At 62.2% G+C, this 12,403-nt stretch overlaps 1 protein-coding gene across 1 annotated transcript in view; it reads right to left on the reverse strand.

Moving 5' to 3' along the window:
• PKD1L1 (polycystin 1 like 1, transient receptor potential channel interacting) overlaps positions 1-12,403 on the reverse strand; it is a 100,158-nt gene that overhangs the window by 72,429 nt on the left and 15,326 nt on the right. Inside the window, exons 9-16 of the mRNA XM_070059306.1 lie at positions 11,959-12,180; positions 9,515-9,675; positions 7,001-7,354; positions 6,607-6,666; positions 5,845-6,021; positions 4,926-5,003; positions 2,092-2,234; positions 804-924 (exon numbers count right to left, since the gene is read on the reverse strand). Of these exons, the coding sequence (XP_069915407.1) occupies positions 804-924; positions 2,092-2,234; positions 4,926-5,003; positions 5,845-6,021; positions 6,607-6,666; positions 7,001-7,354; positions 9,515-9,675; positions 11,959-12,180 (1,316 nt within the window). The remainder of the gene's footprint in view (positions 1-803; positions 925-2,091; positions 2,235-4,925; positions 5,004-5,844; positions 6,022-6,606; positions 6,667-7,000; positions 7,355-9,514; positions 9,676-11,958; positions 12,181-12,403) is intronic.

The following is a 12,403-nucleotide window of genomic DNA, read 5'->3' on the forward strand; positions in this document are numbered from 1 at the left end:
ACACAGAGGAGCAGGCAGGACTGGCTGACTGAGCAGGCATGGGAGGAGTGCAGAGGAGCTCGGGGTGCAGGTGGCCAGATGGCCAGGGCCACAGGCATGGTCCTGTGAACCACACACACACAGGTGATCCCCGGATGCTCCAGACCGTCCTCCCCACGGGAAGCCCAGAGCGGACATCTAGGGACTTGGCCGTGGTGAGGACTTCTGAACACTCGCATCCGGTAGCCATCGCTGCCAGGCCTCCTTGGCTGACAGGCGTGGCCTGCCCTGAGTCGGTTCTCAGGACCTAATTCTAGGCACCCCCAGCTGTCCAGCCGAGGCCAGCTCCAGGACTGCCCAGGAGCCCAGGGGCACGGGCCAGGGCAGAACGCTGCTGGACTGGCTCTGCTGGGGTCAGGACACGCCCACTCAGCAGCCCCTACCCCACGCTCCCCCTGCGGGGGTCCTGGATCTGGTTCCCTCTGCAATAAACACAAGGTCTACCAGGCAGCACGTCTGCAGCAGTGGGGGACAGCCACGTCTAAATCGTCAACTCACATGAGAGGCCATTCTCTGGCATTTCACCACTTACATTACATTTCAATTAAAATGTAAGGCAAAAAATTTACTCGTTACTAATGTTCTTTCTACACTAAAATGTAGGGAATACTAAAAAGTGAAAAAATGAGTAAGTGCATAAATGATTTTGTTTTCTAGACACAGTTTTAATAACATCCGGTCTTTGGCAACCTTGAGGAGGTTCAGACCAGAGAGACGGGCAGCCAGCGACCCCGGCTGGCACCGTGACCCCGTGACCTACCTACCTTTGTAACCGTCCGAGGGCTCGCCAGCTGGCAGCACAAAATAATACTGGGCGTCCCTCCCGTGGTACAGCGTGCGTCTGGGGGCGTTTCCTATCTGGTAGCTGAATTCATATTCCAAGTCCTGGGATCCAGTCACGGGGAACAAAAGGCAGGAAGATGAATGCGCTGTGAGAGGCGTCCCAAGGAGCACGTGCACCTGCAGCCCGCGTGGCCCGTGAGGCCCTGTTTTGCAGCCAGGAACAGGGTGACTAAGTCCCTGCCTGGCCCAGGAGGGGCCTCCCCGCCCCACAGGGCTCCTCTCCCCGTGAGTCCCCAGGGCTCCCCAGCACACTGGGGACTCACAAGGCTCTCCTTGTCCCGGGACCTCCCAACAGTCACCTGTCCCAGCCCCCCATGGTGGAGGGGGTGTGCCACCCCCCAGCTTCCCACAGCAGGCACAGTGCAGGGGGCGGAGACGTGGGGTAGAGGGACGGGCGCTGGGTCTGAGAAGCAGCGGGCCTCAGGAACAGGGACAAGAGCGGGCTCTGACAGCAAGAGCCACGTCTGTGATCCAACACGGAGACGGCGGGGAGGACCTGGCAGCAGGGCAGCAGGGCAGCAGGGCAGCGGCCGCCTGCCCCCCGGGCCTGCGAGGAAGCTGCCTCTCCTCACACCACCCTCCTGTGGCAGCCTCACGAGACCCTGTGCAGAGCCGCAGCCAACTTCCCCAAGTGAGGAGAGTGGCGACGGGTCCCAGCTGGGGTGCAGGGCTCGCTCCGGCCCCAGCCCGCCCGCCTCTCGGCGCAGCCCTGGCCATGCAGCAGAAGCCGGGACGCCCTGGATGGCTCCCTGCGAGCAGGTCCTGGACTCCTCTGAACTGGGGGGGCCACTCTGCCTCCTCCTGCCAGCCGCACGGGGGACCCCGACAGGCAGAGTGACTTCCCAACACTCTGCTTCCTGCTGCCAGCCGCACGGGGGACCCCGACAGGCAGAGTGACTTCCCAACACTCTGCCTCCTCCTGCCAGCCGCACGGGGGACCCCGACATGCAGAGTGACTTCCCAACACTCTGCCTCCTCCTGCCAGCCGCACGGGGGACCCCGACGTGCAGAGTGACTTCCCAACACTCTGCCTCCTCCTGCCAGCCGCACGGGGGACCCCGACAGGCAGAGTGACTTCTCAACACTCAGCTGCAGGCCAGAGTCCTTCATGGCCAGGGAAGGGCGTTGCTCTGCATCTCCACGGGACGTTGGGGCGAGCCGCAGCTGCCTCCGTGCTCGGGGGCCCAGGTGGGGCTGCCACGCACGTACCCGCTTTCCTGACATGCAGAAGATGCTGAAGAGGGTGTGCGCTTCCAGACCCCAGTGCGGCTGCACCTGGCAGGCCACGTCCTGGGGAGCTCGGTTCATCACCAGGTACAGCTGGGCTTTGCCGAGGAGGCCGTGTGTGGACACTGAGGAGAAGGGCAAGACGGGGACCCTGCGCATGATGGGGGACCACCACCCACAGGGCTAAGGTCTCCCGGCAGGGGTCGCCCTGCAGGTGGCACTCCCAGACCACCAGCAGCACCCGGGAACTTGTCAGGAATGAATGCCCTCCCGTAGCCCTCCTGTGCCCGGGGCCTGAGAGCCACTGCCTGCGGCACCCATTCCCGGAACAGGCGCTTCCTGGGGCTCAGGAGGGGCGCTGGGAGACAGACAAGGAGGGGACAGAACACCCGTACCATAGTGGCAGTGGGAGAAGACACAGACAGACAGATGGGCAGACACCCCCCCCCCAGCAACACCCATCCCCTGCTGTGCTGGACTCTTCCGGAGCCTCGGCCACACATGAGGGGACTTCCCAAAGTCAGCAGAAGAGAGGAGCTGAACAGTAAGTTCACCCTGGGCAGGCGTTTGGCCTCACGGCTAAGCTGCCAGTTCGATGCCCACGTGCCACACTGGAGCGCCTGGGTTTGATCCCAGGCGCTAGCTCCCGACTCCAGCTTCCTGCTAATGCAGGCCCTGGGAGGCAGCAGCCATGGCTCAAGTCCTCCCACGTGGGAGGCCTGGACTGAGTTCCCAGCTCCGAGCTTCAGCCTTGCCAAGTGCTGGGCGCTGTGGGCACGTGGTGGGGGTGAACCAGTGGCCACGATCTCTCTCTCCATCCCTCACTGCTTCCCTCCTGTGCTTAAGTGAATAAGGAATTTTTTAAAGATAAGTTTATTTTGGTGAAAAATAACTTATAAATCGACAGTTTTCCCACAAACTTTCTGAAGGCCCCCTGCCACAGCACAGCATTGGCAGCCCTGACACGACTTTCCCTCTGGCTTTTGGAAACAGCACCGGCATCGTAACCCCTCCCTGTGTGGCCCCAAGCCCCTGTGCTGCACTGTGTGCAGACCCCTGAGCTTACAGAAGGCTCCCAGTGATCAACATCCTGTCTAGTCTCCACCTTCTGCTATGAACGATCACGCCAAAGTGATTATTTTCACACATAAATGATCTAAGATCTTCTTCTTGAGATGAATTCCAGGAGGTTCACGTGCCAAGCAACATGGAGTCCTGACAGCAGTGACCGTCCCCGTCCCAAGAGCATGTGTCTAACACAGCCCCTGCTAGGTCTGCCCTGCGCTATCTACAGCCGTGACAAACGGGAGACAGATCCCAAGACACACGTAAAACCCAAGAGGAACAAAGGTAATTCTGTCTGGCTGAGCAGGAAACTCCACAGAACAGACGCGTTTGAGAGCCGTCCTGAGGTGAGAACCAGTTTATGGGGTCAGGAAAGAGGCATACGCAAGACTGAGCATCCCGGCCAAAACACAGCCCAGGGAAAGACTGAGTCGCACAGTGGCCTGGAGTGACCAAACAGCAGAAGAGAGGCAGTGAGAGCGAGGTGTGGCAGCCGACCCGGAGCCTGAGCTGGCCCCTAACAGCCAGCCAAGGACACTGCGGTCCCTGGGGGCCGTGGACATGCTCTCGGGAGTCTCCTGCATTAGGAAGAAACATGGCCCGCCTAAGAGAATGGCCTGTAGACTGGACGCCTGGACAAATGTCCGAGGAAAAGACAGAGGCCTGGCAGAGGGCAGAGGGCAGAGGGCAGAGGGCAGAGGGCAGAGGTGCTCGCTGAAATCAAAGTGGGGGCCGGGGGCCTAGCCTGCAGGTGCAGCTGGGGCGGGCGGGGGGAGGGGGACAGAGCCCGGGTCTTACAGAGCCTGCCCACTGCGTGTTTCCTCGGGTGATGGGAGCGTGAACACGGCACGCCAGCCTGGAGACACGTGAGGGTTTCAGTGGATGTAAAGGGTGAACGTGACCCAGATCTATCTATGGACGTGAGTCGTTGAACCCTCTGTGCTGGTCGTACGAAACCGGAAACCTTCAGAATTGGGGGGCAGCGTCTAGACGGTGCCCAAACAGATGGTGTCAGCCTGAGTCATGGAAACGCGAGACGGGAGGGGGAGCCCTGCAAGTGAATTTAAACGAATACGGACTGTGCGAAGCAGCAGCAGCAGCAACTCCTGGTTGGGGTTAGAGAGAGACGGCACTGAGCGAGCGGCAGGGAGAGAGCCCGTGCACCAGCTGCCCCCCCCACACTCACACTCACACACACACACACACACACACTCACAATGCACAGTCTTCCCTTGTATCGAAGGGCACTGGTCCCAGGACCCCACACGGACACCGGACTCCGTGGATACTCTGGCGCGTCTATAGAATGGGGCAGTGCTCCCACAGAACCTCCAGAGGTCACTCACAACACCCACCGCCCTGCAAATACCATGCTGGTCATTGTCATGCCGCACTGTTTGGGAGATGATGACAAGAAGTCTGTAACTGTTTAGTATGGATGCAATTAAAACATCCTCTTTAGTCCTCAGTTGGCTGAACCTGCAGGCGCAGAGCCTGCCGCTCTGGAGGGCCCAGGACCCCCTGTGAGCAGACAGAACAAGGCTCTCGCTCAGCTGGGCCCCGACTTAAACAGAAGGGAGATCTGTCACACAACCACGACAGCACGTCCTGTCCAACGGGCAAGCGTGAGCAGGCAGGTGACAGTGGGAGAGAAGGAAGGAGTCAGAGCTGGGAGCGAGAGCCCGGGGATGCGGATTCGAACCCAGACCATGGCTTTCCCTGTACCAAACCCCGCAGACAGCGCCACCTACCCACGGAGGCCTGCAGGACGTACGTCCGTCCACTGCTCAGTGAGAACGGCTTGATGGTCACCACTGGTCCTGTGATGCCTACAGAGGAGAAGGACGCCACACACAAGTCACATGGTCACAGGGCCACGTGCTCAGTGGGCTCCGGGGGTCAGGAGGGCACACAGCATCCTGAGAGCAGGTTCTGCCCTCACTCCAGGGGTGAAGGTAAAACAGGTCCTAGTCACACGCCCCTTCTACTGGGAAACACCAAGGTTTGCAGGCCTCTGGCCTTGGAGGACAGAGGGCTCTCGGCTCACGGCTCACCACTCACCACTCACCGCTCGTGCCAGGCCTCCCCCACCCGACAGGAGCAGGACCGAGAGTGGACCTGTCACCCGGCTCAGAATTGCCAATTTCCAAGCAACAAGACAACACCGCTAAGATCTTATTTTATGTATTTCTAACTAGGTTCAATGACTTATCTATCAAGTAGGATCACAATATCTCAAAGCAGCTTCTAAGCCTTGCAGGACACCAACTGTGGGAGATTCTCGCCCTGGGGGTGTCTGGGTCCTGGCACAGGGACTGTGTCACTCCCTCCATGCTCCCCTGACAGCCGGGCAGATCCCAACACAGGGCTGACGCCCAAAGCCACCCACACCCGCCTTTGCGGCAGCGCTGCCCACGGTGTTCAGGAAAGCGTCTAAACTAGAGGGAGTCCAGGTCTCCTGGGGAGGCTCCCGGGCAGAGCGTAACCACACGCAGGGCAATCCCACAACGGAGCAAAACCGGCTCAGAATCTACAGCGGGGAGAACCGTGAAGGACACGGCGGCAGCTCAGTCCCCCGCCCCACCTGGTGAAAGGCCGACACCGCCGTGTGCACCCCGGAGTCGGGGTGCACAGTGAACCCCTCTGCTGCGGCTGCGCATTCGTCCGTACCTGACGAGGTGTAGCTTTGGAAAACGGCTCTGCTGACCGGGGTCTTGGGCCAGTCGATCAGGAGGGCGGGCTGGGCTCGGCCGGCAGACAGGAAGGGGCCCACGAGGTTGTCCCCCTCACTGGGGCTCCCCTCGTCATCCTCGCTAGCCCCTGACTCCGGGGGGCTGGTGTTGCCTCCTGAGAAGATGAACCAAGTCCACGGTCAGGGTGAGTGACCCAAGGTTTCATCAGCAAGGATTTCTGCTCCCGCTGGGTGCCGCACGTCTGAAGTAAGGGATGAGAGGACGCCCCTGGGGCCTGTCCCACAGTCCTCCCTCACTGTTCCGAGTGCTCCCGAGTCCCTGTCTAGGAACTGGAGACCCAGGGGTCCCCGGGATCTGGAGCTGAACAGCGAGGGGGTCATACAGCCGCGAGGAAAGCAGAGAACCCCAGGACGTGGGGCCCCGGAGGGACGAGGAGGCAGCGGAGCAGGTCGGCAGAGAGGCGTGCGGCCAGGGCCAGGGCTGCTCTGGGACAGGGCTTCTGCACAGAGCCTTCGAGGGCCCGGGGGACCAGGCACAGCTTCTGTAGGCTGGGACCGTGAGGCTGGCGGTGCGCCAGGGGCCACGCCAGGTGGGCTGAGTGTGGTGGGAGCCCTGCGGTGGGAGGGAGCGGCTTGGGCTGAGGGGTGGGGTGTGGCCGGGGAAGCACTCTGGCTGAGGCAGTGCGGGGACTGCAGGCAGCAGGAGCTAACGCCCCAGACACCGGCCCCAGGCCACCCACCTGGCTGCCTTCCTCGGGATGGCTCTGCTTCTTGGATGTCACTGTAGTAGGCTTCGAAATCTACAGCGAGGACAAAGTCAGAATATCTGCTTCAGAACCAGACACTCCCCGGAAGTCAGTGCCGACTCTGCCTCCGGGTCTGCGTATTGCCAGTGGCGACCCCACACGTCCGTGTCGGGCAGCTGGGAGGAGCTGGAGCTCGGAGCAGGTAGCTGCTCCAAGAGGGGTCCTGGCTCAGCCAGGCACGGCTGTTGGCAGGCAGCGGGCACGCGCCCAGCAGTCTCTTAGCTAAAGCATCAACACAGGTGACTTAATCCCCGACCCCGATTCACTCTTCCCGCGGCTAGTCAGGGGCCCAGACAAGGGGGACACGTTGAGGGGCGGCGGAGCTTACCGGGGTGGGGAGGGGACCAGCCGCTCTCAGAGGGGCTCCCTGTCGGGGCTTCCTCGTCCCAGGACGCCAGCTCAGGCCCCAGTAGCCCCTCCTCAGGGTCCTCTCCTGGGACCACAGTGTCACCAGCAGCAGGAACCCGGCGAGGCCCTGCCGTGGACTCCGGGGAGGCGCTCCCTGGGGCAGAGACGGCAGGCTGGCCCAGGGTCTCGGGTGAAGGCTCCCGTGGGAACAGCATGGGTGCCCCTTCGGGATCTGGCGTGCTGGGCTCTGTGGACAGCGGGATCGGCTCCGACGACTTCCAAACGGCCCCAAGTCCCGAGACGCCGAGCAGCCCCACGGCTCGGCAGGAGGGCGCTGAAAGGCAGAGGTGACGGCGTTACCCTTCCGCACCAGACCACCACCGTCTGCTTCCACGCCGTGCACAGCGCACACAAGCGCTCTGCTTGACGATCCCACGGGAGTTCAAACCCCTAGGCACAGGAGCCCGGTCTGCGCCCACAGCCGTGTTGGCCAACGGTGAGGGGGAACAAGCACAGGTGGGACCTGCTGCTCCCTGTCACTCCACCTGGACCGCCTGGCCCGGCCCTGCACAGAGTCAGCGGGGTCTGCTGGACACTACACAGCCCCCTGGTGTCACTCCTGTGTCCCCTACAATCCCCTGGGACACGCGCGTTTCTCCTTGTCGTCATGTCCCTCCCTGTCCAAAAGCACAGAACAGCAAAGAAAACTCACTGTGGGCAGACAAGTGGCCTGTCCATAAGCCAAGCTTTTACGTGGACCAGGCCCTCAGGGCCACATCAGCGGGCACCCTGTGCGTGGCTGGAAGTCTCACCATTGGCGCTGCCTGAGCTCCCACGATCCATGCACCTGGGCTCTGCTCCAGAGAAATCCAACTGACCTAGAACAACTGGGGAATTCATCCCCAGAAAGACGCCCGAGGGCACCGCGCCGTCCCCTCCTCTGACCACTGAGGCCAGCAGAATGCACGGCTCTGTGCAGGACGCCATGCACAGCCCCAGTGCACACACTGACGAAGACCAGAGGGCAGGGGCACAGGCAGGAGGCCAGGAGCTGCCCAGCTCAGGCGCACGGCTCCTCTGCTGCCTGGAGCCGTCTGATCACAGAGGCCTGGCTCTGGCTCAGACCTGAGCATCCCCCCACCAGTGTTCCAGGTATGTCCACGCTCTTTGATTTTTTTTTTTTTTGACAGGCAGAGTGGACAGTGAGAGAGAGAGACAGAAAGGTCTTCCTTTGCCATTGGTTCACCCTCCAATGGCTGCCGCAGCCAGCACACCGTGCTGATCCGAAGGCAGGAGCCAGGTGCTTCTCCTGATCTCCACTTGGGCCATCCTCCACTGCACTCCCTGGCCACAACAGAGAGCTGGCCTGGAAGAGGGGCAATCAGGACCGAATCCGGCGCCCCGACGGGGACTAGAACCTGGTGTGCCGGCGCCGCAGGTGGAAGATTAGCCTGTGAGCCGCAGCGCTGGCCGCTCTTTGATCTTTAGCTCTACCCCTCCCCGCCTTTCACCAGGGAATCACTGACAGTGCCCAGCGGCTCCTGCTCCTCCCACTGCAGACGAGGCCACCAGGGGCTGCGGGAAACAAGCTCGGGTCCTCCCAGGGTGCCCTCTGCGGTCTTCCCAGCACGAGCCAGCGAGGCTGCCGCAGCAGACCCCAGCTGGGCACCTCGGACCCAACTGTGCACCGACTCGACCCTGGGGAGGGGGCGTCACACGCCCAGGCAGAGGGCTCTTCAGACGCCACTCACTAGCCCCGGGGCTTCCCCTCTGCTCTCACTGGGGGACAGGATTGGGGTCCCCACAGTGTCAGGTCCAGCTGATCTGCAAAGCACTCAGAAGACTCCGGAAGGACTCGTGCTTTCTCAGGTTACCACGAAGGTCAGCACAGAGACCTGGGTGACCACAGGGCACGGCGTGGGCAGGGCCAGCAGCCGCCATGGGCACTGCCCTCAGGAACCCCCACCATGCAGCTACCAGAAGCCCCCTGAACCCCATCCTTCCGGGGTTTCACGTGGGCCTCGTTATGCAGGCAGGACCAGCTGCAGCTACTGACCACGCCACTGGCCACTGACGGTCACTCGGCTTCCGCCCTGCTGCCTGCCCAGAGGCTGGGCCGTGGCTCATGGTGCTGGGGGCTGACAGCCTTGCCTCCCCAGTAGCACACACGAGGACACATGTGCAGGGCTTTTAGGAGCTGCACGCAGGGGGACCCGGACACCAAGGACATAGCCCGTGTCCCCCAGGGACACGGCTTCTGGACAGCGAGTCACCGCACGGTGCTTCTGAGTGCTCAGTGCAGCCTAGACCAGCAAACCACCTCAAGGACGCTGGGCTCAGCCCCTGCTGCACCGGGGGTGGGAGCCGCCTTTGAGGGCCTCCTCTCTCCCTCTGCCACCTCCCTGTCCACGCGGGGCTTGGGAGGCACAGCTGCCAACAGGCAGACTGGACACACGGGGGCAGGCGGCTGCACGGCACGGACTCCGGGATTCACCTGCCACTGGGCCGTCCTCTGTGGCGTTGACGAGGAAGAGTTCCCAGGAGAAGGAGAGCCCCGGCACGTCCCCGCAGCCTTCGCACGCGGCCCGCAGAGACAGCTCGGCGTTCCAGTTGACAGAGGCGCCCCTGAAGCTGGCCCAGGAGATGCGCACAAACCTGGAACACAAGCGTGCATTGTAGGAGAAGCCGTGCCAAGGCACTGTGGCCACGGGCATGTGTGTTGGGTGTGTTGGAACTGCCCACCTTGGGCTGTGTGACCCTCACGTGTGCACTGTGCTCAGTGCACGCTTGTTCCCCCAGGCTTCAGAGACCTCCTCCAGGTGCACAGCTCTGGGCCCAGTCGCCCGCCCCGGCCACGCTTTCCTGCGTGGACACCAGCCTCAAACCCACCCTCACCTGGGTCTCTCAGGGTCCATCCACTAGATGGTTCCTGCAGGGCCTCAGGTGCTGAGAAGGAAGCGGGCATCTGCCTTGGCCTCAGCTCTGCTCTGTGGCCCACAAGCCCACCACGCCATGGCTACCTCTACCTTCCCTGAGTCAGCCCTGCGAGGCCCACAGTAGGGGCTGTGGCTCTTAGCCCACCGCACAATGGCTACCTCTACCCTCTCTGAGCCAGCCCTGCCCAAGGCCCACAATAGGGACTGTGGCTCTTAGCCCACCACGCCATGGCTACCTCTACCCTCTCTGAGCCAGCCCTGCCCAAGGCCCACGATAGGGGCTGTGGCTCTTAGCCCACTGCACAATGGCTACCTCTGCCCTCTCTGACCAGCCCTGCCGAGGCCCAGGGTAGGGGCTGTGGCTCTTAGCCCACCGCACAATGGCTATCTCTACCCTCTCTGACCAGCCCTGCCGAGGCCCAGGGTAGGGGCTGTGGCTCTTAGCCCACCGCACAATGGCTACCTCTACCCTCTCTGACCAGCCCTGCCGAGGCCCAGGGTAGGGGCTGTGGCTCTTAGCCCACCGCACAATGGCTACCTCTACCCTCTCTGACCAGCCCTGCTGAGGCCCAGGGTAGGGCCGTGGCTCTCCAGGTGCCAGAGGCTACTGTGCAAGCCCAGCAAGCGAGTTCCCACTTGCAGGGCCCGGGAAGGCTCCCACAGGCTGGGGCCACGGTGGTTGGGACACCCGCAGGCCACCTCGAAGCGCTCCACTTCCCATTCCAACTTCCTGTTGATGCACACTTGGGAGCAGCTGGGGATGGCTCAGGCACCTGAGTACCTGCCACTGGAATGAGTTCCGGGCACCGGCTTTGGCCTGGCCAAGCCCTGGTGTTATGGACATCTGAGTGCAAGAGCAGGTCAGAGACCCCTGTCTGTCTCTTTCTGTCTCCAACTCTCAAGTAAATAAGTAAAAGGAGGAGGATGGTAAGGACTCCCTGGAGCATGCGGCTTGCAGTGTTTCCCACGAGGCTATGGTATGCCCGCACCCAGTGGCTCATCCAACAATTTTAGTACGTGGTGAGTGAACATTTTAATTAAGTTCTGTGATTACTTTGGTGCTAGCAGAATTCTATAGTGCATTGTATTGTTGGAATTAAAATGTTCGGTTTGTTAAATTCCCTTTGAGAACCTCTGGAGACTGGGCGGCACCGAGCAGCTCCCCTGACACCGAGGCCCACCCTGGCAGGGCCCGCTCTTGCCTCCTGAGCTGACTCCCACTGCTTCCCTCCCGAAACCCTGACCCGTGCAGGGTCTTCCGCCCTCGGAGGTCGGCAGGTTTGCTTTCTTCTTTGTTCGGGAAGCCTGTGGAACTCACCCGGCCCACCTGACCCCTTGTGAGCCTGGAGCCTCCCAGCTCCGCAGAGCTGTGGGCAGTGGGCAGTGCCAGCACTGCCTCCCAGGGGGACAGCAGCTTCCAGCCCTCCTGGGGAAGCAGCTCCCTCCCTCTGCTCACTTCCCCAGTGACTGAAGCCCCTCGGAGCAGCCGCAGCTCTGCCCACCCCGTCACCTGCTGGGTTTGTGCGGGGGACTGTGCAGGGCCCATGGGAGCTGTTCACACCTCGGTGCTGCAGGGGTTATGGACTTGCGTCACGGACGTCTGTTCTTGCCACGCCACCCTTCACAGACTCAGACGTCACACAAGGCTCACTCGGGGGTCCCCGCAGCCCAGCTGTGCCGGGAAGGCCTGGGCAGCAGCACCAAAACACCTGGCCAAGATGCCAGATGGTCTCACTTCCTTGTGGGCCTGGGGGCAGGTGTTACGACAGGAGGGATGCCTGAGACCCCACTTGGTTCACCAGCATGGTGCCAGCAGCGTAAGACAGCAGCCAGAGCTGAGCCCCAGAGCGGACTGCACCCCTGCCCCTTCCTGACCTGTGCAGATCCTATGCAACCAAACCCGCATCACATGGTGGAGTCTTCTCGTAGCTGCCGCCACTGTCCAGTGGACGGGAGGACGCATGCACAGAGCTGGGCTATGCAGGACACAGGGCAGGCGTACCTGAAGGTGGGGTCCTGGCGGGTGGACAGGAACACCTGGGCCTCCGAAGAGTTCCGGCCGCCGCTGGAGACCGTCAGTGTCATGAGGAACTGGTCGCAGCAGGTGCTCAGCCATCTTGCTGAGAAAGCAATGGTGGGGGACCCTGTGTCCATGAGGCTGGGAAGGGAGTCCTCGAAGCAGGGCTGCCCAGGGGAGCTGGCGGCACTGCATGTCCAGTAGTACCTGTTGGGGATGCCATTGCCGGGGCTTAGTGCCGCCTTTGGCCAGAGACAGAGGATGACCCTGTGTCCAGGGCCGTGGTGGGGAGGGGGTGACACTCTCCGTCTCTGCTGCGAGTGAGGAGGGGCGGAGCCAGGATCGCCACATCTGCTCCCCTCTCTGCCCCTCTCCAGGAAAGCAGTGCGTGCCCTGTGTCCTGGGATGAGGCCGGGGAACCAGCATGGCC

Source organism: Oryctolagus cuniculus, chromosome 16 (genome assembly GCF_964237555.1).
Source record: "Oryctolagus cuniculus chromosome 16, mOryCun1.1, whole genome shotgun sequence".
Taxonomy (NCBI): domain Eukaryota; kingdom Metazoa; phylum Chordata; class Mammalia; order Lagomorpha; family Leporidae; genus Oryctolagus; species Oryctolagus cuniculus.